This window comes from Propithecus coquereli, unplaced genomic scaffold, assembly GCF_000956105.1.
Source record: "Propithecus coquereli isolate 6110/MARCELLA unplaced genomic scaffold, Pcoq_1.0 Scaffold15, whole genome shotgun sequence".
Lineage (NCBI taxonomy): Eukaryota > Metazoa > Chordata > Mammalia > Primates > Indriidae > Propithecus > Propithecus coquereli.
This window is the reverse complement of record NW_012139413.1, coordinates 5,160,888-5,188,044: the sequence shown is the minus strand read 5'-3', so window position 1 is coordinate 5,188,044 and position 27,157 is coordinate 5,160,888. Positions and strand designations below refer to the sequence as shown.

Genomic DNA, 27,157 nt, shown 5'->3' with positions numbered 1-27,157 from the left:
ATAAAAATTAATTTACTTGAAAAGCCAAATGATGGCAGGGACCTTCTAGAGCAGTGCTTTCCAGAGTCTACTCCTTGGCCCCTGGAATTTCTAGAAGGCTTTGAGGACATTGAGGCAGGTGGACTGCAGGATTCTCCCACCGCTACCGGTACCTGCTTCAACCAGAACAATCCCATTTGTATTCACTTTGTATACTGTAGTCCCTTGGGAATTTGTTTTGGAAAAAAATATAAGGTTCTACTAAAAATAATGAAAGAAGTTTAAAGAGCAAGGCTCTACATTCAAATCACGTCATGACTTAAACTCATGTTGCCTTATAAAACTGGAAGCCCAAATCAAGCATGGAGTAACTCCTCATTAGAAATCTAAGACTGAATATTCCCTTGAGTTGATGACTTCCCTTTCTGTGAATGTGAACAGGGTTAGCCTCTCTGCAGTGTCCGTGTCACTTGACTGCAAAAGACCGTGTGGAACTGGGCTCCTAATAAGCCTTCTTGGAGTTATACAGAAATCAGTGCAGAGTGTGCGTACAAGATCACTGTAGGTTTCTAAACAGAGAAACTGCACTGAACATGTGGTTAGTAACCATAGTAGATTTTTGTAATATGTATGTTAATTCCAAATCACTCAGCCATCATCAAAATTTTTTTTTTCTTTTCAGAATTATGTAGGAAGAGGGAGAATTTTGGATTGACGTTGCTTTGGTACTATTTTTAAAGGGTTGAATTTTACTCCTCTTATATTCAGCAACTGTTTGCTGATCTTTTCCTTTTAAACAATTTAAATAAATAAGTGAGGGGAAAATTATTTTTGCAATTTAATTGAGACAGGTTTTTCAAATTTGAATATACAATCATAAGGGATAAGGAATAGTAAGTTAAGCCATTTCTAAACTCTGTTCTCAGGGATCCAATGTATGGGATGTATAAGACTCATTTTGTGCTGTCAAAAATCTTATCTAACAGGTGAACATGAGTTTTAAATATTTTACAAACCTAGTACCTTAGTAATTCATCAAGGGAAGATACTGCTACTGCCCAGATTCATCAGTGAAGCCTCTCCACAGATATAATACAGGTCCATAAAACCTATCCACAATTCCAATATCCAAAAAGTTTTGAAAACCAAAAAGTTTTTTTAATGTGACTCATTGAGGACCTGTATTGGAACTGGCCTTGAACATAAGTCGAAATTCAGCAGATAGAGGCTAAGAAGGGAGAAAAACAGATATTTCAGGTGGATGTTATATCTTAAGGCGCTGATAGAGGAAATGCCAAAAGTATTTATTTCAGCACCTCAGACCTGAATGTGGAATGTAGTGAATACATAGAGGTCTATAGTCTCTTAAACAAAATCCTTGGAATCAGATGCACTTCAGAAACCAGAAGGTTCTGGATTTTAGAAAGGTAATACAAGACCTAAACCTCATATTATGTTATACTCCCAGCAGGGTCCAGGACACACGTGGAATGTAAGCAAACCATTTATATTTGTGCAACACCAATTGAGATCAATAAAGATAATCAATAATCTCTTGTCAGTTCAGGTCAAGTTTTGCTAATACATGAGCTACGAAAAAACATTTGGATTTTCAGAGCTTTTGGAGTTTTGGAATTGTGTTTGTTAAGGGTTAGTTAGTTGTGTAAATCAAGCTGGTAGGGTATATCCATACCAATTTATGGAGGGCTTTGAAAATCAGACTGAAACATTGCACCTCATCTACTAAATGTTGGAGAATCCCCTGGGAGTGGGGTTTAAGGGTGAGGTTTTACAAAGGTTGCACTAGAGACCCAGGGGGTCTGACCAGCTTGTGTCAGTGGGCCCAAGAATGAAGTGAATGGGAGAAACTTTCTCTAAAAGAAGAATCAGCAGAACTTCAATATGATTTGGGTCGTGGTGCTGGGAGGTGGGTGGAGAAATCAGTGCGGAAGGGAGGGGCCAAAAGCCATGCAGATGTTTGAACTTGGGTGACTGTGAGTGGAAAGTAGAAATCTCAAGGAGGGACTTGATTGTGTGGAGATAATAATGATCTTCACATTAGATGTAATTTTAAAATCCTGGTGGGACAGCTAGGTAAACAATGTCAAGTGAGGCACTGGATGTGACTGCAGATCTGGAGCCGCAAACAAGCCAGGCCTAGAGGTGTACATTTAGGGATTGTGTTAGGGTGTAAAATGGCTTATTAACAAGGCCACCTTTCCGATTGTACAGAGAAAGTCATGAGAAAGAGGAAACCTTGGTAGTGAGAAGGAGCTAGGAAGGAAGAACAAGAAGGGTAGGCTGGAGAAATGGTTAGAAGAATGGAACTTTGGAAGCCAAGAGAGGAGAAAAGGAGGAGGACATGGTCAGGCCAGAAGACAGCAAGCAAGGAGTGGGAGGACACCCTTGTCATAAACTTTAGCAGCCAGAACCTGGGTCCCTGAAAGAGGAGAATGCAGAAAATTGGCATAACAAACCTGTGCGAAAAGACAAGGCGGATGCAATTGTGAAATCATCTGGGAGCCAGATACAGCCTAACGAGAGACCCCTGGATCTGAATTGCAGAGGCCAAAAGTCCTCTGGACCTGCTCACAGGTGCTCATGCAATGCTGAGCAGTCATCGCAGGAACTAGTACTTGGCTCTGTTGCCTTAACAGTTAATTTGTTCTGAAGAGGACCCTGATTTATTTGGAAGAGTTGTCAGGGCATGGCTAAAAACAAAAACAAATTTGAATGATGAGCAAGTTGAATTTAATTAGTACCAAGATAATTTTCTGGCACCAAGAATTTGCTTTGTTCTCTTTTCCTTATCATAACCAGTCGTTAGGTGAAAGTTAATTTTTAAACAAGTGTAAGTGTGTTTATGTAAAGCCTTAGCTTAGAGTTTCTCAACTGAGGAAAACAAATTTTATATATCTTTTTTCTTAATTTGGAATCTGACCCATTATTTATTTCATTTTTTTGTTCTTTCTCTCTCTCTCTCTCTCTCTCTTTTTTTTCTGTTAACAAACTGCCATGCTTACTATAAAGAGCCTACAGGTGAACAAACAGACCTACCTGTACTTTGGTCTTTCAGTCTTACACAGCAGGAAAATAAACCACTGGGAGAAGTCAACAGAAGTCTATTTTTAACATTATTTAATTTTGCTAATCTTTGGCACTTTAAGCCATTTTTCTTTTAGAGAAAATTTCAATAACCTTTGAAAGGTTAATTATTCAGTTCGAGGTAGAATATTAGCATTGCGTGTGATCATTGCATGAAAACATTTGTTCTGCAAATGTTTATTGATTGACTTGATGCCAGGAGCTACACCAGGCAGTGAAGAGATACAGTCCCCGCTCCTGGGGATTTTATAGACTAATGGGGGTTGGGGTGCATCCTTACACAATTGCATCCCAGAGTCACAGGCGTTAGGGTGTGCAGTTGCTAATGGGATGACAGCAGTGCTAGTGACTGCCTGTCCCTGCAGGGATCTGGGAGGTCTCTGTAGGGCAGGTGATAGCTAATGTGCTCTTGGAGGATCCTTAGGAGATCAGGCCAAGAGGGAGGGAAGAGCATTCCAGGCAGAAGGAATAATGTGCCAATTGCATGGAGGCATAGCAGAGCAGGCCTGTCAAAATACAGTGAAAATGTACAATGCATGGTGCCTGGGGTTGGGTGGGGAAAAACAAAACCCAGAAAGATGTATTGGTGCCAGTTTAGGAAGTGCCTTCTATGCATACTGAGCCCCTAGGACTTGAACCTCCTCTAGGCAGAAGGTGATCCTAGAAGGCGTTTAAGTAATGAGTTTGCATTTTAGAAAGACAGTTCTGGGACAGTGTTGTGGGGAGGAGGGATCAATGCAGTCTCTCACTGGCTACTGCAAGCAGTACCATGTATTCATTCAACAAATGTTTTTGCATCCAATGTCTATTTTTGTTAAGCGCCTCTTTCGTGCCAACTGCTGCCTTTGTGATTTGTAGTTCTGCTATTTTCCCCACTTCGTTGTTTTTATGGTCAACATATTCCCTAAATTTAAAAATTATTTTACTCAAAGTATTTACTCTTAAGTAAAATGGTCTCAGCAAGTTCTTTGTGAAATGCTACAGTAGATTGCTGCTTTTGCGCCTATATCGTAAGCTTCTGCCTGTTGTTATAATTTTTATGAATGCCTTTTACAATGAGGGGAATACAGAGTGTTGGAGCCCAAAAGATCTTAGCTGTTATTTATGCCAAATTGTTCCTTTTACACATTAGGAATTTCTGACCCAGAAGGTTGAAGCTCCATGTCACTTAGCTAGTTAATTCCAGGACTGGAACATGGGCTGTCTGTAAATTTGAGGTTCTTGCTTTATGAGATGTAAAAGACAAGAATTATGATAGCATTGGGTGTGCATCGTGTTGGCTTAGAAAAGGGAAGTGGAATGACATCTTTCTTGCCTCTGTGTCTCAGGTTTCTCCACCCTCACCTGGCTTTACTGCTCCCTCATAGTCCTGTCTCATGAGTCCTTTATTCACAGGTAACCCTGTGATTGGTTCTCCCAGTGATCTGGTAGGTGGTGAGAATAAGCTGCTCAACTGCCTGGGAAGGTTAAATTTCATTGTCTAATGAGAAACCTTGTTATAGCCCCAACCACCCACTAAAAATAAACTCGTGAGAGTTGTAAAACCTTTTGAGCCCATGACCTCTATTAGAATGGATGGATGCTGCCTTAGTTATGAGTCTTAAGAAGTTAAGAAGTTTTTAGATGTTTAATAAACGAGAGTTGAGCCTTGCTCTCTGGGGCCCACCTGAACCACAGTCTCTGAGGGGGTCTTGCTGCATTCACAGACACCGGCTCCATCCGCAGTTTGCAGACGGGTGTGGGAGAGCTGCATGGGGAAACCAGATTCTGGCATGGAAAGGACTACTGCAATTTTGTCTTCAAAGACTGGGTTCAACTTGATAAGCCTTTCGCCGGTGAGTATGATGGTGGTGGGCTTACTGGTTGTATTTTGTTTTTTTCTTTCGAGCATCTTAACAAGTATGCATGTATATTCTCTAAATGCCTTTTGTTTTACTTTGTTTTTATTTTTGAAAATTTTGTAAAACTTTGGAGACGTGATTTAGTCATTAGTCATAAACTTAAGGACTTTTCTTTGTAGTTACAATAAGAAAAGACCACAAAATAGAGCTGACCTGTCTGAAACCTCCAGGTTTCCTATAGGCATATTTTGGGGGTAATAATCTATAATTCTCCAAGACATGGTAGCCTTCCTTTGATCATCTTATTTTCTGCTTGTCATCTCCACTCTCCAACATTAGAAGGGCGTATTTCCAGATTATACTGTCTTACTATGTCTAAGAGAAGATAGAAATTGCACTGCCTGCCACTGTTTCAACAAGATAAGAAATATATATATATATAATATCAAGTACACAGCCTTAGATAATTTGTACCAACTCACATCTTGCTTTGTCTAGTGATTATCTAATACTAAGTGACATGGAAATATATTTGAGGAGAGTGCCTGGGAGACTATATAAATGTTGTTCTACCCAAGCTAAGAAATATGCACATACTAGGCATTAACACATTTCCTTTTATGTATCATAGTTGGAGCTGGAGGGCTTCTGTCCCCAGCACAGAAGTTAACGGCTGACCCTTGCCTGGTACACCTGGGCAGATTTCATTGACAGGTACTCCACTCCCCGGATGCCCTGGCATGATATTGCCTCTGCGGTCCACGGGAAGGCAGCGCGTGACGTGGCTCGCCACTTCATCCAGCGCTGGAACTTCACAAAGGTACTTGGATGTTACTGTCATGATTCAGTCCACGTGAAGAGAGTGAGGTCTAGCCAGAAAAGTCCAGAGGGTTGGAAGAAGGTGCTGCTGTGCCCACAGCTATGCCACCATCTACTGTTGTGGGCATCCTTGTCAGGGTGGCTGGGCCTCTAAATAAAAAAGGACACATTCCTAAACTTTCACATCACAGACAATTCAGAGTACAGAGCGATAGATATCAGGGCCTTTTTATCCTTTTAACATCTTAGACTCTTAGTATTGATTAAGCATTTAGTGGCCTGGGCTCAGTAGTCATGTGGAGGGCTATTATAGGGAGCTGGTTTAGAGGAGAAAGCTCAAGCCTTAAAGTCCCTCTCAATCCTGGAATTGTTCTGGGTTCTTATTGGTCCAGGATTCTGAGAATTGGTTCTGAACAAAGCAAACAGTAAAGAAAGATGGAGCCATTTTTTTTTCTCCAGATTGTGTCCTCATTGCTAGTCAGAACTTAACGTAACTTAACTAACATTCTTAGTTGAGTAAACATCATTCGGGTATTGTTAAGCCTCCATTTTATTTATTTGAAATGAGTGTGAGGCATTTTCCCCCTGATAATTTGGAAAATGGTTCAGTTTTATCAACAATTTAGAGTCTCATTTTATTTTTCATTCTCAGTATAAAGATTTAGCAGAAGCTCTAATGGAAATATTTTTAACAAAAATTTAGGGGAGATGGATGAATAAAAGGGATGTTACTTTTAACCTACTGTACTGGCAAAGATAAAAAACTTCTATATTTACAGTTGGGTTTGGGAATTTTTGTGATCTTATACCCTGCTCCTGGGAAGATAAATTGGTACAACACCAGTAAGTTTTTTTAAAAGTATGCAACCTTTGATCCAGAAAAACATTTCCAGGTATTCAAGCTAAAGAAGTAATCCAATAAGGTAACTTACTTTTATATTGTTTCTAATAATTCAAGTGAAATTAGAAATAACTGAAGTGTTCATTAATAGGAATTTCTTAAATAAATGATTCTTTTATACCATTTTACTATGAAGTTATTAAAAACAATGATGTAGTACTATATTGATGTGGCAAGATATCTACAATATTGCAAAAATTAGTTTATAAAACAATAATCCCATATTTGCAATTATATGCCTCTATAACTAAAGATTATCTTTAATCCTTCTTTCCTAATGTAGAATAATACACACTTGCTACAAAGGTAAAAGAAGGAAATATGGGAAATAGAAAACAAATATAAATAATCTACAGCCCTTCACTTAGAAACATCCACTGTTAACAGTTTTCTTATTCTTTTTCAAATGAACCAAGTTTCTTTCTTTCTTTTTCTTTCTTCTTCTTCTTCTTCTTTTTTTTTTTTTTTTTTTGAGACAGAGTCTCATTCTATCACCCCAGCTAGAATGCAGTGGCATCATCATAGCTCACTGCAACCTCAAACTCCTGACCTCAAGTGATCTTCCTGCCTCCCTCTCCCAGAGGATTACAGGCGTGAGCTAGGATTACAGGCGTGAGCCACCATGTCCAGCCCCGAATTTCTCTTATAATCACAAAATAGGGAAGAATGGATCTCTTTTCTCATTTGAATTTTTTTTTTTTAAGACTAGTCAAGTACAGTAGTGAAGAGGGGGAAAAGTAATAGAATAAGGAATTCAATCTGTAACTGACTGTGAACAATCAAGTGAGATAACTCACTTTTTGGACCAGCTTCATTTGAATTTTTTATCTCTTTTTTCTTTATTTTAGATTATGAAATCAAAATATCGGTCCCTTTCTTATCCTTTTCTGCTTCCAAAGTCTCAAACAACAGCCCATGACTTGAGATATCAGGTGCCTGGATCTGTCCACGCTAATGTACAGGTAAGTCTGGCTTTTCTTTTTGACAAAGTGCCACTGGGTACAATTACTCTTACTGGACTAAGTGCCTATTACATTGGCTTCAGGTTTTTCAATGACAACTGTTCCAAAGCAGATCTGGATGGATCTTTTAGAATTCAGTATTATATTTCCTGTGTTAATTGGATTCAAGTCACTCTCTTTAAAAAACTCTTTTGTAAATGTAATAAATTCACATCCTCAGAAAGGCCATAGTCAAGGAAAGGCTATCCCTCTAATTCCTTCTGAAGTGACCCTGGCAACATAGCACACAGTACACTTGGGCCTGATAGTACTTAAGCACCAGGAATGTGGCTGAACCTTAGCAGCTAGGAAGCTAGTTATAGTTCAATCTAATTTTAGTTCCTGGTTAACCAAATGCCTTTTAGAGGTTCTTTTAATGGAATAAGGAATTTACTTAATAGAGTCACAAAATTTTACCACATTCAGTTTAACCATCTCAAACTACAAAAAAGAACAATCAAACCCAGTGGGGCTCTGAGGCTTACCCAGGTAGTTATCAATAGAGGTAGAGCTTGAAATTCTAGTCTAGTCTAGTGCGCCCAATCTGCTCTCTTTACCAACTACAGTTCAAACATCTTGAGATCGTGTGGGGACAGACTAGGCTGGGTGAACTTTGGCATTGCCTTTTGTTCAGAGTCATCACTCTCAGCATCCAAAGCATTGTGTAAATGAAGCACCAGCAGTCTGCTGCTGCTGCGTGTCACCAGTACGGACTTATGGAATGCAGACATGGACCTTAGTGAATGTAATTATATAGATGAAGTGCTTACATCGGTTACTTTGCGTGATGTGCAAGTAGAGGTGTGCATATATAAGAAATACAGACATTCCAGGCCATAGATCAAATAATAGAACATTAAAGAAAGAGTGGCAAACCAAGGGAAGTACCCGTAGCAAATATTTAGTCATCCCAGACTAAGAAGAAAACTAATTTAAACTTGGAGGCGCAGATAGCTATGATTTATGTGTAAGTTGATGAATATTTTATGAACCTGTTTAATTTTATTCTACATGGAGGAGGAAAAATTACCCATGCTAGAAGATAAAATAAGAATCTTGGTATTAGGAAAATATTAATAAGAGAATTTAAGATTTGAATTTGCATTAAAATTGATGTGGTAGTCAAGTTATCAAAGTTAGCGGATGTTAATTAAGTATCTATTGAAAACATATGGCGGGGAATTGTGTATTTTTATGATTGATGAAAGTTGTTTTAGCCTAGTGCTGCATATACATACATTTTTCGCTCTGCTGCTGGTAAAGCCAGGATTTACATATTCTCATCCTGCCTTCCTGCTAAGGCAGGTAGATAATCCATAAAATGCTTCGCTTCATTCATCTCCGTGTGATTGGATGTCATGTCAGAGATGGGACTAGACCAGATGATCTCTTCTGATAAACTCGTATGTTCATCCCTGATGTGTTCAGGTGGTCTGAACTCAAGAATCTACAAAGCCAATTTATTTAAAAGGACATTTACCAAGACTCACTCTCATTCATTCAGCCAACATGTTTATTAAGTGCCATCTGTTTGCACAGTGAAGCCATCAAAGCACATTTGGGTGCTGAGGAGGCAGGCAGAAAAGGAGTTCCCTGACTCTGGAAACTTAGCTGGGGAGAGAAAGCTGTGGCATTGAATAGTGCAGTTACTAGGGCAAGGTGCAGTCTCTGACTCAATGCCAGCTTGAAGGTATGGACCCCTATGCTGTGAGAATTTGGCAAACCAGAGGGCCAGAGCTGGGTGTACACTCTAAGGAATAATCCCACCTGCTCAGAAGACAGAAGGATTGACTGCAGCAAACCATTTGCTCTGGGAGAGGAGGTCCATGACGTTAGATTGCAGAAGGCCAGATGGGGGTGCCCGGAGTACTAGCCAGGTGAATTTGGGCCTAAGCCTGGTCTGTTTTATGAAGACTAACCTAGGACAGAGTTTTCCAAACTGGATTTTGCCTGTGAAATACTGGTAACTATTCCACAGAAAAGATTTCCATGGACAGATAAGTTTTCCCAAAGTTCTTTGATACAGGACTCTGTGTTTTTGTTATGTTAATGAGTCTATAAAACTAGGAGGGAATGTGGTGTGAGCATTTCCCAGGCTTATTTGACAGAGGCTCTCTCATTTTATTTCTTCTCTTCTGCTCCATCTCTTTGAACAAACATTTTGGGACCAAACGTGCACACATATGAGAACTTCTTAGACTAGAGAGAGAAGGAGAGCACGGGACGAGTGAAGAGGCTGTGGCGGTGATGCCGGCTTATAGCTGAGGCCGACACTAGACATGAAAGGGAGGGACAAATAGGAGGGATTTTTGAGGAAAGAGACAGAGCAGCACAGTGACTAGAGACTGGCTGGAAATTTGGGCAGAGAAAAGCGTGTAAAGATTATTAGTTCAGGGCCACCGATGGAGTCTCCAGAGAAGCACAGGACCTGTATCGTAGCTGCTGGGCCAGGACACTAACTGACACCACAGAGGAACTCAGGTAGCTGCTGTAGTACATCTAGTTCTGGGTATATAAATTTTGCAGCATGGTAATGTGTATAATAAAGAACTGGAAAGTGTCTCTAGGCAGAGCTTCTGGAAATATAGGAAAATTGTCCAGCTAAATATAATAAAATACATTCTAAAACTCTCAAGTCAGCAAAGCACAATGCGGTGTATGTGGCATGAAGATTCTACAGCAACACATGGCCTCAGCAAGTCATTTCCCCTCCCTGGGCTTCGTTCTCTCATCTGAAGGCTTTATGTTGGTGTGAATCAGATTTGGGGTCCCTTCAGGATTTAAAGGGAAGTTTTAATATTTTAGTATTTTATTTATTCAGTATTTTAATAAATGAGGTGTTATTAACGTTGTAAGGATTAATCACCTCTTAGTTAGTCCTACTGATATAATTATAATCCTTCAAAAAATAAAACTCAATGTCCACCACAGATACACCTCTTAATTTTTTAAATAGTTATTATGATGTTTATTACTAAATGGAAATAGAAGCCACTGCTCAGAATTCGTACCTTGATAATCAAGCTTATTTCTGTGGATCTTCGAGAGAAAGGAAAGACATCTAAGTACATTAAAACATAATAGCTACATTTAGTCATATGGCAATGATAAGACAAAAATTAGAAGGCAGGGTAAGAGTTAAGAAAATAGGACATCATGAATGAACACTTAAATTCCAAGAGTATAAGATTATAATGTCTTTTATCCCTCTGGTACTCAAAACCTAATATTTCTATAATTAGCTTTTTATCATTTCAGTTCATCAAGTAAAATCTACCCCCAGGCTGACTGAGGTCAAGGCTCCGAGGCAGGGAATGAGTCGCACGCTTTCAGGAGCCGGCGTTCGCTGCCCACATCAGGCCGTAGCTTCGCTTTAGGACCCTCCCATGTCTAGGCCCCTTCAAGACCTTTACCTAATTTTGTATTTGTGAACTTAAAATTTTTTTTCTTAAAAAGGCATCCCTAAATTTTAAAAATGTTACTCCTAGCAAACCCTGGAGCCCTGCTCATTTTCAGTAGATGTTTTTCAGAAATGCTGAAATAACTCTAGTTGTGAAAACAGTGGACACAGCCAGGAAGTACATCTTTTTGAAGACAGGAAAGTCTGACATGGTTAGAAGCTTTTTCTTTTTTTTTTTTCTAAATTACCCTGCTGCATTTCTTCTTTTCTGTAAAGTTTTGACCACAGTATTGTTTTAATTTTTTCTTATTATTTACTAGCTCCAAATATGTTTTATGTTGTTCCAGACCATATGTCATGAATGTATGGTGCTTAGAGGGTGAGAGCAGTAATCTAGTCCTATCTCTGGTTTTCAAAAAATCCAGGCCGGGTGTGGTGGCTCACACCTGTAATCCTAGCACTCTGGGAGGCCGAGGCGGGCGGATCGTTTGAGCTCAGGAGTTCGAAACCAGCCTGAGCAAGAGCGAGACCCCGTCTCTACTAAAAATAGAAAGAAATTAATTGGACAACTAAAAATATATAGAAAAAAATAGCCGGGCATGGTGGCGCATGCCTGTAGTCCCAGCTACTCAGGAGGCTGAGGCAGTAGGATCGCATGAGCCCAGGAGTTTGAGGTTGCTGTGAGCGAGGATGACGCCACGGCACTCTAGCCCGGGCAACAGAGTGAGACTCTGTCTCGGAAAAAAAAAAAAAAAATCCAAAAGTGTGTAGAAGGATAGGGACCTGGCTCTGTGGTAGGATACTTAATTTTTAAAGGGTTTATTGTCACATTTTAAAATGTTTCACTCTTAGCTATCATGTGGCAATAACTAAATGATTGTTATATGCTCAGTTGAGAAATTTAATACAATTCTTCCCTAGGTTTATTGTTCTTTAATATTGATTTTAACATAGTTTTTTAAACCAATGCTAAGAGATGTTTATTTTTTTATTTACCTTTTATTAATACACAATATTTGTACAAATTTGTGGGGTACATGTGACATTTGTTACATGCATAGATCCAGTCAGGGTATTTGGGTTACCCATCACCTCAAGTATTTATCATTTCTGTATCTTGGGAACATTCCAGGTCCTCTTTTCTAGCTATTTTGAAATATACAATTTATTGTTGTCAACTATAGTCACCCTACTCTGCTATCAAACATTAGAGTTTATTCGTTCCATTTAACTGGATGTTTGTACCCATTAACCAACCTCTCTGTATCCCCTGCCCCCACCCACACACCCTTCCCAGCCTCTGGTATCTATCATTCTACTCTCTACTTCCATGAGATCAACTTTTTTATCTCCCACATATGAGTGAGAACAAGATTTTAACACAGTGTTTAACATAGTTTATTATCCATAACATAACTTAGAGGCCATGGCTTACTTAATTGTAAAGGAACAATATAATACGGCAATTAAGAGGTAGATTCTAGAGCCAGACTGTGTTATAAAATTCCAGCTCTGCTACATACGGGCTGTGTAACCTTGAGAAAATTACTTCACTTCTCAGTATGTGTTTCATTTATCTATAAAACAAGGATAATAGTAGGATCTGCCTCATAGGTTTGTGGTGATGGTTAAACAAACTAATACATGCAAGGCATTTAGAAGAGTACACTAGTTTACGTTCTGTCAAAAACAGCAAGTTTTCCCTAGTGTTTCAAAAGTTTGCAACAAAGAAGCTGACATTTCTCTGGGTAGGTCACCAGGCTAGTTCTAGATAAAAATTTTTATACCACATATTTATTGAAATTGGGAGAGAAGGCATTTGACATAATAAAGTGCATAATAGATAAAATTCAAGTTATTCTTTCATCTGCAGAATTTTTTAATATAAATTCATGGAGCACACACTGCTGGTAATTCCACAGCCAGCCAGGCAGAGGGGAGCCAGGGAGAATGGGTGCCTGCTCTCACCAGCACAAATTGCTACTTCTGAAAAAGTCATCCAGACCTGAGAGCTGACTTCAGCAGCTTCTACTGTACTTTTAAAATAATCTTGGCTGTTTCCCCTCAATGCTGGGCATTCTCAGAAGCCTGCCAAGAACACTCAGAGAAGACAGAGCAGGAAAAAGCTGGAGTAAGAGAGGAAGTGGGAGAGGTGGTTGTGAAACTGCAGAGTATATAAAGGAACTTGTTTTCTCTATAATAAGAATAAACTAGGTTTCCAAATGCTCTCATTGCCATTTAAGATGCATTACCAAATCAGAGGTTATTTGACATGTCTATTAAGGTGAAAGAAAACGCCTGACGCATGTCAGCATCAACATGGAATCAATACGTGGGAACAATCCTTTTTATTAAATTGGGCAGCTCATAGTAGGCACCATTCCTTAGATAGTCATGCTGAGAACTCCTGCCTATACTGGAAAAATAACTCCACTGGAATCATGTCTTCAATCCTGTGTATATGAAAGGAAGGAAGGGAGAGAGGGAAGAAGGAAAAAAAAAGAAGAGAAAATTTATGGGCAAATGTAAATGGCATCCAAATTATACTACTGGAAAAATTTATGCTGACACTTGCGATAAATGTCCAAATGACACTCCAAAGGATCTATTGGATTTCAAAGGAGAGAAAAATGTTTTGACTGCAGAACGGTGTGAGAGGATAAAGCGACTAGGTGGGGGGAAAGGAATCCACTTTACTCATTTCCGTAGAAGTACTTACCATGGGAGGCGTTTTCCATGTAGGACCAGGTCTTCATGCACTGACACTTGCATGAGCGTCACTGTGGGTCCTGCTGGCGGAAGCTGATACGGGCAGAGAGCGCTTACTCTGTGCCCAGCGCTGCGCCGAGTTGTTCGTGGATTATCTCATTTCTAGTCACCAGTCTGTGCGCCGTACTCCTGTGCAACCCCAATTTTTACAGATGAGGAAACCAAGACTTTGAGAGGGCAAAATAACAGTATCGGCGGGGCTGAGACTGGACTCTAAGCAGTCGGGCTTCAGCACCCCAGGTGGTAACTGTAACTCCTGAGGCCGTTTTCAGTTAGACCAGGAGGGCTGTGACCACTCAGGCTCTGACAAAGCTGCGTGTCAGGTTTGACTTTTGGTATCATCTTCTGTTGCCACAGCCCCAGGTCCCCTTTTGCTTCTCTCTGGCTCCCAAGAGCCCCCAAGTATACCATTTTTTCTTTCTCCTTCAGTACTTGTCTTCAAAAATTTTCGTTCTCTCCTTCAGCCTCAAGCACTTCTCCCTTTTGTCCCGGCAAAAGGATCATCCTGTGTGAATAACTGCACACTAGGAATGGCTGACGCTCAACTACAGAAAAGTGGTTACTGAAGAAAGAGCTTGATAGGCTGAGGCAGGTTCTGAACCAGGTCAATTTCCTAGTGTTCCTTGCCTGCTGTTCTCCTCCATGCAGACTGGAAGAACAAGGCCCAACAAGCTGAGCACTTCCCTTCTCTCCCAGCCCACCTGTGAGCGTCTGCGCAGATGCCAGCCTCTGCTTCAGGGACATATAAGAAAGTACTTTTGTCCTAAACAGTCTTTGTTCCATGACTGACTCAGAATCTTAGAGAAATAACAAGGAATTAATACATGTGCTGAATTTATAGGGAATAAAAGCATTGCGGTAAGAGAAAGGAGAGGAACTTGGGACAAATACTAAGAAAGTTCTGAAAGTTTCTCTTCAGTAAGACATTTCTGTTATTTAGCCCATAAATTCAACTTCAGCCCCTCGTATGGAAGGGGATTAGGACTTGTGGTTAAAGAACAGGCTATATTTTAAGTTAAAAAATAGGACATAGTACAAAGGAAAATGACTGGTCCACGTTACAATTTTGAGGCTAAACCATAAAATCAGAAATATGCCAATTTTTTAAACTTTAAAATTATGTATTCAAATTTGAGGTTTGAAAAGTATGGGTTAGATTTGATTCCCAGCACATTTGGGACAGTAAGATAAGCCACATTTTTGTATGTGAGGAAGGTTTGAGGCTTATCTCAGTCACATTGGTTTAAAACAGAAATGCAAGATTAGTTGGTCAGGTCAGTGAAGAAAAAGAAGAGAATAAATCTGAATATTTAAAACAAACGAAAAAGTCAATCAAAGTGTGTTTGACTTATTTGACTGTTGATAAAACTTTCTAGACCATCAACCATTCAAAGCAGTTCAGTTGATTTTTACATAACCTCAGGGTTGCATGGTTCAAGAGTGCAGACAGAGCAAGAAGGAAATTCATATTTTCAGTTTATCTTGTGATGATAAGGAACTTTAACTAATTAGAATAATAGTGAATAATAATCCCAAGTGGTTTTTTTCTGTGCTGCTTGAAAGATATGTTTCAAGCTTAGCCAAAAATGATGACTTTTTAAAATTAAATAAGTTTTCATTGTGAGTAAAGGAGATGAGTTCGGACTCAGACCGTGGGACGGATGATGCTGAAGCTCCTCAGGAGGTGGACCACCTCTCACAGACGGCTCCACAGGCATCGGAGAGGCCCATCCACTTTTACTTATGCTGTCCCACAGGCGGATACATAAAATGGTCTTCTTTTGGCTTACAGCTTTGCTTATTTCAAACATTTAAATGCTTCCAGAAAGGGAAACGTTTATCATTGTCCTTCACAGGGAAAATGGCAAATCCATGACCTTCACGCTTCTGCTTTCATGCAGCCATTGGTAATCAACCTCAGATTCCTTCCCCAGTCTGCCAGGTTCCAAGAATCCTCTTTGACAGGGCTGTGCAGAAAGCCACTCTGAACCGATTAGATGTGACATGCGAGTCAACACCTGCCTAACACTCCTAATTTCTATCTTATGTGAATGAGTTTATTGAATCTTTGAATCAGAGCACATTTTGAGAGTGGGAAAGGAAAGGAAGTATAAGGGTTTCGGATTTGAGGGAAAGACCCAAATGTTACCATGAAGGGTGGTTTATAAACTTTGCCTATAACTTTACAGAGGTAGACATACCATGGATGGAATATCCAGTACTAAGTGCCACATACCATTGTTAGCACTTTGTGTTTGTTATGCCATTTCCTCTTCACAGCAGCTTTGGGGGAGGGGGGTGGGGGAATTCAGTTATACAGTGGAGGAAACTGAGCCTCCATGATGTTAAAATGACTTTTCCAAAGTGAAAGAGCTAGTAAATGCAGAGCTATAACACAGATCTCCAGAGTTTCTATCTTTCCGGTATACTCAGCAATTTTATACATTATTTCCAGAGTTATATAGAATTAGATCAGGATGCCTGGTGTGTGGCATAAAAATCTTCTCCAGGTGACTTGCATTTTCAGAGCCCTGCTCCTTAGCAACAAAACTCAATATTAATTTGAATGGACTAAGAATTCAAAATTCTATTTGTTCAACCTTTGTTATCTCTACTGTTGAATGATAATGCAGTTCCTTGGAGATGATGTGAAATCAAGATATTTTTCCAGTATGGATCATATTTATCTAAATTTTCCTTGTGAGTATTCTTCTGTGATATTTAACTATTCATGTTTATGATTAAATTTTGAAATATCATTGTACATATTCATTTGATAAAATCAAATAAAATGCTTTGAGGGGAGATATTTTATAATAAAAACCTCATACTGGATAAAGAAATAACATAATTGAGGGTGACACAATGAATGATTTTTAGTAAGTATTAGGTTAGAATTTCAGTAGCCTTACTGATGCAATTTTAAACTTATTGATTAGAGCAAGAATTTTACCTGACCTTTTATATATAGCGGACATAGAACTGATTCTGTACTAGATTACTTTGTATATTCATAATAAGTGTGGGGCCATTCTTTTTGTTTTCAATTTCAGTTGACCTCATTAGGGACAGTTTCAACATTCATTTCAAATTAGGACTAGCAGATCTATTCCCACAGCGATTCTTTTGTGATGTCATGTTGTTGTTTAAGAACCTACTATATGCCAACATCATACTGCAGTATTAGATTACCAAAAAAAAATATGACACCGAATGGTTGCTTAGTGTTGGGAAAGCCTTCCTTCCGCCTCCTCTAGTCCTCCCTCCCATGCTCAGCCATGATCTGCTCTGACATGACCCGCCACAGTTCAAATGAATCCTCTAATCCTCTAAGAAATGTGACCATGATCAACATCCAGTAGGTAGTTGATCTCAGCTGTGAACCTAGGCAGTCCTGCTCTGCGTCAGTGCCTTTAACCTATATCCAGGTGTCTGAGCTAGAAGCTCGTGTCATCCAGGTGCAGTAGGTGAGTGTCTGAATGGAGGGGTACAGCACAAGTGCTGAGAAAGGGGCAAATCTGACAAATCCTTCAAAGAATAAAGAGAATCAGATGTGAGATTGGATGTAGACTCTGGGAGAAGAGGCACACCAAAGAGCCCCCAAAGTTCACTTGTTTTAAAGACTGATAAAACGATGGTACGCCCCTGGCCCATGGGGTATTGGAGACGGGGAATGGCTCAGGGAAAACAGTCATGAGCTCAGCTTTGGTCCATTTAATCTGAGGTGATGGGGTCAACTCCAAATTGATTGGTGTGACACACAGATTTGAGGAAATGGCAAAACAGTGTGGCATGGTCAATAGACAGAGGATGTGGAATGAGAAGAGACAAATTCAAAGTCTGATGCCTGCGTTAGTACCCCGTGACACCATGCAAGTTACTTCACTTCTCTAAGCCTCAGTTTTCTTTCTTGTGATTGGTTTCCTGCTGTTATCACCATGAGAAAGTTTAGGACATGCCAAGGAACAGACAGCTACTTAAAGGCAGAATAAGATTACATGCCTAAATGAACTATCTTGTAGAATGTATTAATCTGAATAATATCTATTGGGGAAAAAAAAATAATCACATTATTAAGTCAGAGCTAGGATGACAATATCACATGATCCAAACCAAGACCCTTTTGAGAGTGAAAGTACTATTAATAAATACACCAGAGCAACAGACATTCTGCTGTAATTGTGGGACTATCATGGGAAAAGAATACAAATGGTCGCCCTACCCATAGCCACCAGAAGAGGTACTTCTGGAATATTCTTTGTGGAAACCACACCCTGTGGTTTCCAATTTTGAATGAAAATAATCCTGGTGGAAGAGGGTATATTCAGGATGTGATTTCCAGCAGGGCTACTTCCTTAGGGACTACATCCAAGGACAAGTTCCTTTCCCACCTCTTCCTCAGCAGCATTCCCCATACCCCTTCTCTCCCTTGGTTCACACATCACACTCAAGCCACTGTAATTATTCAGTTGTGTCTGGAAGAAAAAGAGTGACTTTATTGCATTAAGATGTCTGGTGTCATCTCCATTGTCTTATGTTTGTTCATTTCTGATTGCTGCCTTGTAGTTGCTCCGTTCTGCTGCTGATTGGTCTGCTGGTATAAAGTACCATGAAGAGTCCATCCACAGCGCTTACATCAATGTGATAGAGAACAGCAAGCACTATATCTATATCGAAGTAAGTGCTGCTTGCGTAAATTCATGTGAGAAACTGCCTGCCCATATATATCACACTGAGACCGCAGGGTCCCTACACTCAGGACCTGCCATATTAATAAGCATATGTTGAGAGGTGAAGAGTGCTGCAGAAATGCTGATTCATTCATATCACCTGAATTTTGACCTCCCCAGCATACCTGGAATTTGCTCTGCATTGTCATTAACTCAACTATAAATGGGAGTCTCCCAAATCCTTGCTATTAAAATGCAACTCATTATAAAATTATTAGCCAGAAATACCTCAATATGTATGCTTAAGTTTTGATTTGGCCTGGGTTGGAGAGTTTAACACATTAACTGCCATGTGAGTTGTATTTAACTCACGATAGTTTTGAGCCTGGGGCCTTGTGAAGCACATTAACTCACATGTCTCTTCACCTTGGGAACCACGTGAACTAATTTTCAAGTTGCATATAACTCAAGCACAGAAAATAATAAAAAACAACAAATTTTTCATTAAATTAGAAAGGATCATTTTATTTTCAAAGTTTTTCTTCTATTTTAGTAATAAAACACCATGGCCCCAGGGAAGATTTTTTTTTTCCTAGTGTGGTTGTTAATATGTTAAGTGTGAGGCATGTGCTATTTCAGGACAGTACACACAGGAGTAAGTTGCTAAAATAGAGACCACTGGGTGACTCTGATTTGGGGATGGTAGAGTAGGGAGAGTGCAGGGGGAAAAAAACATGGAAAAGGAGCCAGGCATGGTGGCACACACATCTATAGTCTTAGCTGCTGAAGAGCCCAGCAGTTCAAGGCTGCAGTGTTCAAGCTTGGGTGACAAAGCGAGACCTGAGACCCCTTTTCTAGAAAGGAAAGAAGGAAGGGAGGAAGGGAGGAGGGGGAGGGGGAAGGGAGAGGGAGAGGGGGAAAAGGAGGAAGGAAAAGGAAGAATGTGAGAGTATTAAAGGCAGGTACCACCTTCTTCAATCCTGTGTGAACTACTGTTCATGATAAAGCTTTTTCAGATCCCAGAGTTTGTGTTCAGAGCATATGAGAAAATCTGGGGACACTGAATTTAATTTGAGAACTTAAATTATGCTTCAAGTCAGATATAAAAATAGTTCAGAGCGCTCGGAAAACCCTGAGAAAATAAAAGTCACAGTAATGGAAAAAATAAATCAGAGCATGTATCCTTTCTATATTCTAGTCTTTTCTTTCCCATTGAATTACAAAAATGGATAGGGGAGATGGGTTAGCTGGGGAAAATCATTCTAGTCCTATTTTCCTTCCCCCGAGTCCTGGCCCTCTCCCCCTCTAAGCAGTGAGAATTCATTGAATTGAAGCTTTATTTATTTCATGGGCCTGGAGCAGGAAGGTTAATTAAAAAATATTAGCAGGCTCAATGCAGTGTGGTATCCCGGATGGGATCATGCAATAGATATAGGACATTAGTGAAAAATTAGTGAACTCTGCATAAAGTCTGGAGTTTAGTAATAGTATTATTTATTTTAACAATTACACCATAGGAATGTAAGATGTTAAGGCTGGCTCCTCCATTACCTGGAATCATTTTGCTATATCTCTTTTTAATAGCATTATATCAGCTTTTCTTTTTAATGTGACTATAACATTAAATGAGGACAGTAATGCCATGTAAGAATACATGGTTGGGATCATAGACTTGGTTGACACTCCTCTAGCCAATGTAAATGTTCAGCATTCACCCCATTCTTCCAAAAAAGGAGAAGTAAAGGACAGTCTGTGTTTACAGATGCTGAGAAATGCTAAGCTTCTTTGTAATATGAATTCAGAAAAACAATCATGGTTTGGTTACCACTGAGATTTTGATTGTTTGATGCCCTAAGGAGAACCACATTCTCAAATGAGTTTCTGCACTGTCTTCTTGTAAGTTTGTCTTCTGGAGGCATTTCACAGATTTATGCACTGACATGTAAAAACTGGGATAATCGTAAAAATGGTAAAGCCGCAAAAGGAAGTGATACTCATATTTTGAGGTATTATTTATATATCCCTTTACCTTGAGATAATTAGCAAATATTACTTGTGCCGATTGTCCTTATAAATAACAGATGTATTACTATTGTAACAATCTGTATTCCATCTAAACACATAATATTTATAATATTCATACCAATTTCTAACATTCCTTTATGCAGCAACATAATCTTTTACACCATTATGATAGTGTTGTACCAGTTTTCTATTAATAGTAGTAGTTTTTGAAGAATTAATCATAGATTCATGATTCTTTAAGTACTGCTGCTATTCATGTATCCATAAAACATTCTTTGAAATAGTTACTAGAAAACGTGTAAGTAGGTACATGAATAGCAGCAGTACTTAGTGAAAAAAATGAATAAAAATATTATTTCTTTTTCCACTTTACTGGTTTATATATATAACCATGCACAAAAGACCACGTATTGCACAATTTCATTTATGTGAAATGTCCACATGTATTTATACGTATATATGCAACATACAAAAGAGATTTGAGGCTACTTAAAAAAAGTTCAGGGATAATAATAAGAGATCCAAACAAACATGACAAGGTTAAAGCACATACTAGGAAATAATGGAGAAAGGGTGGAGAAAATTAGACCAGGCTTCGGCCATCTGCCCTGTTAAAAAAGAAAACTTAGCATGAGATAGAATGTTTGCCAATATAGAATTTTTAATCATAAGTATTTATACAATGTGTGAATCTAAACAAACATAATTTCCCTATTGATTAAATTTGGAATGTTCCTAAGCATTCCGAGAATGTCATTCTACAAGGAATTCCCTTAGTGAAGTAACAGTGTAGCCTTCCACCTGACTAAGATGTTATAAGTGGTATGACTTGGAAATGCATGAGACCCAGAGGGAGAGACAGCTGCTCTCATTCTGGCCTTTCCCTGCCTGACATGATTTCAGTGATCTGAACGTGTTTGCTGTGTGAAACATTTTTTAAAAATATCAATGTATTTTTTATTTATCACATTTTCCTTATATATATGCTACTAAGAAAAAACTTACATGATTGTCCTATTTATTTCTCATAGAACCAGTTTCTCATAAGCTGTGCGGATGACAAAGTCGTGTTCAACAAGGTAGGCGATGCCATCGCCCAGAGGATCCTGAAGGCTCACAGGTAACGTTTTTGGCCCTTGGTTAGGAGTTGTTGCTGCAGATGCTCTTGTATTTACTACTAAAATGACTTTGAAAGCCCATTTTTAAAGTGCTGCCATTTCCTAGCAGGGTTGAATTTCGTTCAGCTAGCAGTATGTTATTGATTCCTTTAATTTGAGTCAGTTACTGAGAATTTTTGAGTCCCTTTTTGAGGGAATTTGAATTCTTCCAGGGCACAATCATTTTTTCCTGGCCGGTCTCTTTCCCATGCATGAGGTTTATGATTTGATTTATTTAATGGCAGACAGTGAACTGTGTTCACTTAAAAAACAAAGTGAAATAGACATAATATTTTGCTGTGGGTTATATTTAAATTCTTGTTACCATCTGTCTTATTTCTTCAGGTCATGATATTATTTCTTTAATAACAGTTTTATTGAGATTGAATTCACATACTATACAATCCACCCAGTTAAACTGTACAATTCGATGATTTTTTAGTATATTCACAGAGTTGCATAACCATCACCTAATCACTTTTCAGATATTTCCATCACCCTAGAAAGAAACCCCATTAGCTGTCATTACCCCTTCCCTCTCTCCCTTAGCCCCTGGAAACCACTAACATACTTTCTTTTTCTATAGATTTGCCTAGTGTGGATATTTCATATAAATGAAATCATGTAATATGTGGTCTTTTAGGACTGACTTCTTTTGCTTAGCATAATTTCTCAAGGTTCAGCTATGCTATAACATGTATCAGTACATCTTTCCTTTTTATTACCATATAATATTCCATTATATGGATATGCCACATTTTATTTATCCATTCATCAGTTGGTGGACATTTGGGTTGCTTCCACTTTTTTGACTATTGTGAATAATGTGGCTATAAACCTTCTGTACTAGTTTTTCTGCAGATGTATGTTTTCATTTTTTTAGGGGTAGAATTACCAGTAACTCCATGTTTAACATTTGGAGGAACTGCCAGACTGTCTTCCAAAGTGGATATACCATTTTACATTCCCACAGTGTATACGTGCTCCAATTTCTCTGTATCATTGCCAATTCATATTATTATTGCTCTCTTTGATTATAGTCAACATAGTAGGTCTTAAATGGTATCTCACTGTGGTTTTGATTTCAATTTCCCTATTGAGCATCTTTTTGTGTGCTTATTGTCTATGGAGAAATGTCTATTCAAATCCCTTGCTCATTTGTTCATCACGTTCTTTGACTCTTTATCATTGAATTGTAAGAGTTCTTTACATACTCTGGATGCAAGTCTCATGTCATATACATGATTTGAAAATATTTTTTCCCATTCAGTGGGTTGTCTTTTAACTTTCTTGATGATATCATTTGAAACACAAAAGTTTTTGATTTTGATAAAATCCAATTTATTTATTTTTTTAATCACTTGTGCTTTGGGTGTCATATCTAAGAAACTAATTAATCCAGGATTATGAAGATTTATGCTTCTAAGAATTTTATAGTTTTAGCTCTCATACTTAGGTCTTTGATAGATTTTGTTGCTTTTTGTGTATGATGTGAGTTAGGGGCCCGACTTCATTCTTTTGCATGTGGATATAGAGTCATCCTAGCACCATTTATTAAAAAGACTATTCTTCCTCCATAGAATTGCCTTAGCACCTTTTTATGGCTGTAAAAGTAGCAAAATACACAAAGAAACAAGAGCATTATTATGTTTCATTATTTTAAGTCATTGAACATACACGGTGAAGAATAAATACATACACATTAGGAAATTAAAACATTTTTTGACTGCCAGTATCATGCAGTATTTTGATATTTTTCTTTCACATATGTGGGGATTTTTAGACTTAAGGACATTTTATAACAGTAACTATCCGCATTTTATATGATTCATAGTTGATATCTACATTATCTCACTGAATCTTCACAACTACTCTTGAATGTAGGTCAAGTAGTTGTTATTATTATTGTTGTTGCTGTCCTCATTTTTAGAATTTAAAACTGAGATTTAAGAGGTTATGTGACTTGGCTAGGCCACTAACAGAAATAGGGAAAAACAGCTTTGAGCCCAAGTATTTGGATTTTTGACCCAGTGCCTCCCCTCACACCACGTAACTCCAATTCATTGATGGGTAGAATTAAAGACATACTCAGCGTTTCCCCAGGTTGAGGCAAGTGTGTTGGGCCTTCCTCCACTGAACAATCTTTGGATGCAGGCTGACCCCCGGGAGTGGGAATGACCTTGAGTGAGGCAGGTCCCTCCGGCCTATGGAGGGCAATACCTGGAGAAGGACTTCACTGTGCGTGAGTCATCAGCAGCTGAGAGGATGGCTGTCTTGACCCTGTGGTAAGGGGCTCTAGCAGCACACCACGCCATCCACCACATTCTTCAGGGTGTACGGTAGGTCTCACCCTTGACTACACATCAAAATCGCTGTTGGACCTTTACAAAATTACAGAGAGCTTGACTCAACTCCAGGCTCACTGGATTATAATTTCCTGGATGGGGCCCAGGCACCTATATTTTATAATGCTCCGCAGCTGACTTCAGGGCACAGCTAAAATTGTTTAGTCCTCATCTAGAATAGTGTATGTATATGACCATAAATATTAATGGTGGTCTGTGATTTTACAAGTGACTTTTATCCTTTGCCTGCTCATATCTTTTTTTAAATTTCAAAATATTAATATTAAGAGAGTACAAATGTTTTTATTACATGAATACCTTGTATAATGCTTAAGTTGGGGCATTTAATGTGCCCATCACAAGAATAGTGTTCATTGTACCTGATAGGTAAGTTTTTATCCCTCACTCCTCTCCTAACCTCCCCACTTCTTGGTTTCCAGTGTCCTTTACATCTCTTTGTGCCCATATGTGCCCATAATTTAGCTCCCACTTATTAGTGAGAACATGTGCTGTTTGTTTTCCCATTCCTGAGATACTTTACTTAGGATAAGTGAAGTTTCATCCAAGTTGCTGCAAAAGACATTATTTCATTCATTTTTATGGCTGAGTAGTACTACATATGCCACACTTTCTTTATCCGCTCATGAGTTGATAGGCACTTAGGTTGATTTCTCATCTTTGCAATTGTGAATTGTGCTGCAATAAACATTCAAGTACAGGCGTCTTTTTTATAAAATGACTTCTTTTCCATTGGGTAGATACCCAGTAGTGGGATTGCTGGACCGAATGGTAATTCTACATTTATTTCTTTGAGGAATCTCCATACTGTTTTCCATAGTGGTTGTACCAATTTGCACTCTCACCAATAATGTATAAGCATGCCACTCTCTCTGCATCTGCACCAGCATCTATTGTTTTTTGACTTTTTAATAACGGCCATTCTGATAGGGGGTAAGGTGGTATCTCATTGTGGTTTTCATTTGCATTTCCCTGATGATTAGTGATATTGAGCATTTTTTCATATGTTTGTTGACCATTTGTCTATCTTCTTTTGAAGAACTTCCATTCGTGTCTTTGCCTACTTTTTAATGGGACTGTTTGTTTTTTTCTTGCTGATTTGTTTGCATTCTTTGTAGATTCTGGATATTAGCCCTTTCTCAGATATATAGGTTGTGAACATTTTCTCCCATTCTGTGGGTTGTCTATTTACTCTGTTGATAATTTCCTTTGCTGTGCAGAAACTTTTTAATTTAATTAAGTCCCATTTATATATTTTTCTTATTGGTATAATCAACTTTGGGGTCTTAGTCATAAATTCTTTGCCTAAGCCAATGTCTAAAAGAGTTTTTCCAATGTTTTCTTCTAGAATTTTTATGGTTTTTGTGCCTTACATTTAAGTCTTTTATCCATCTTGAATTAATTTTTGTATATGGCAAGAGATAAGGATCATGTTTCATTCTTCTGCATGTGGCTATCCAATTTTCCCAGTACCATTTATTGAATAGGGATTTCTTTCTCCAGTGTATTTCATTGTCTTCTTTGTCAAAGATCAGTTGGTTATAGGTAGATGGTTTTATTTCTGGATTCTGTACTTTGTTCCATTGGTCTATGTCTCTACTTTTATACCAGTACCATGCTGTTTTGGTTACTACAGTCTTGTAGTATAATTTGAAATCCAGTAATGTGATGCCTCCAGATTTGTTCTTTCTACTTGAGATTGCTTTGGCTGTTCAGGCTCTTTTTTGGTTCCAAATAAAGCTTAGAAATATTTTTCTAGATCTGTGAAATATGACATTGGTATTTTGAGAGGGATTGCTTTGCTTCTGTTTATGTGGTGAATCATGTCTGCTGATTTGCATATGTTGAACAATCCCTGCATCCTTGAGATGAAAATTACTTGATCATGATGAATTCTCTCTTTGATGTGCTGTTGAATTTGGTTTGCTAGTATTTTCTTGAGGATTTTTGTATCTATGTTCATAAGGGATTTTGATCTATAGGTTCTTTTTGTTGTTGTTGTTGTGTCCTTTCTTGGCTTTGGTATCAAGATGATACTGGCTTCACAGAATGAGTTAAAGGGGATTTCCTTCCTCTTGATGTTATGGAATAATTATTGATGTTATGGTGGCAGTTCTTTGTAGGTCTGGTAGAATTCTACCACAACAAAAAAAACTATAGATTAAAATCCCTTATGATGTGAATTCATTTGGTCTGGGCCTTTTTTTTTGTTGGGAGATTTTTTTTTTATTATTATTATTATTGCTCCAATCTTGCTGCTCATTATTGTTGTTCAGAATTTCTATTTCTTTCTGACTTCATATCTTTTTTAAGGAAATCACCATAGGATCTGTTTCTGAGATGACTTAAAAACAGTCTTGTTTACAGATAAACATACATGTACACACAGAGATTTCCCAAATCCTTGCCAGTTTCCCAATTCTATGGGGTAATTTATGTCTAATTTACAAAATTGTCTGATTAACAAAATTACGTTATCTTCCTGTCAAATCCTCCATTTTCATTTATGCAGTTGTATCTACTTTATCTATAAAGCACATTTGGCAAAAGAGAAAAATAACTTTTTATGAAATCTAAGTAAGTCACAGAAATACATTATGTTGACAAATGAGCTCTTTGGGCTGAGCAGTGAATCATGAGCTTTGGAGCTGTGATCAGCTCATACATGGAACAGGATGAACCTCAACTATATCTATCCCAGTTATTAGTTCCCTATAGTACATGCTTAATAAGTACCTATGAGATTTGTTTTTAATGTGTTTGGGAGTCTGAAAGATATTTTTCCTTACCATATTATTTGTCTTTAAAAATCTGGACTTCTTCTAAAAATCATAAAATCATAGGATTTTGGGGCTGAAAGGAACTTCAAGATATTTTCTGGTTGAACATTCCCCAGTGATCCTGTGAGCTGCTTCTGAAAGGAGAAGGGATCTGTGATAAAAGAGTATGCTGAGGTAGTACCTGTGAAAGATTGCATCTCATGCTTGAAGTTTCACAGAACACATTAAAGACTGGTAATTTCAAGCTTACTTTGTAGAAAATGGGTAATGAGGCCACCAAATTTCAAATTAACTGTGTGTCATTTAGCTCTGCTCTCTCAATAGTCTCATTTTTTTTTTTTTTTTTT

The 27,157-nt window shown here is 38.4% G+C and overlaps 1 protein-coding gene across 2 annotated transcripts in view; it reads left to right on the top strand.

Moving 5' to 3' along the window:
• Positions 1–27,157, top strand: part of PLD1 (phospholipase D1, phosphatidylcholine-specific) — a 166,258-nt gene that overhangs the window by 96,604 nt on the left and 42,497 nt on the right. Inside the window, exons 16-20 of one of the 2 annotated variants that reach the window (XM_012640228.1) lie at positions 4,791–4,919; positions 5,627–5,745; positions 7,494–7,607; positions 18,382–18,492; positions 21,542–21,630. In XM_012640228.1, coding sequence (XP_012495682.1) covers positions 4,791–4,919; positions 5,627–5,745; positions 7,494–7,607; positions 18,382–18,492; positions 21,542–21,630 — 562 coding nt within the window. The remainder of the gene's footprint in view (positions 1–4,790; positions 4,920–5,626; positions 5,746–7,493; positions 7,608–18,381; positions 18,493–21,541; positions 21,631–27,157) is intronic. The other variant, XM_012640227.1, reaches the window with a different exon arrangement.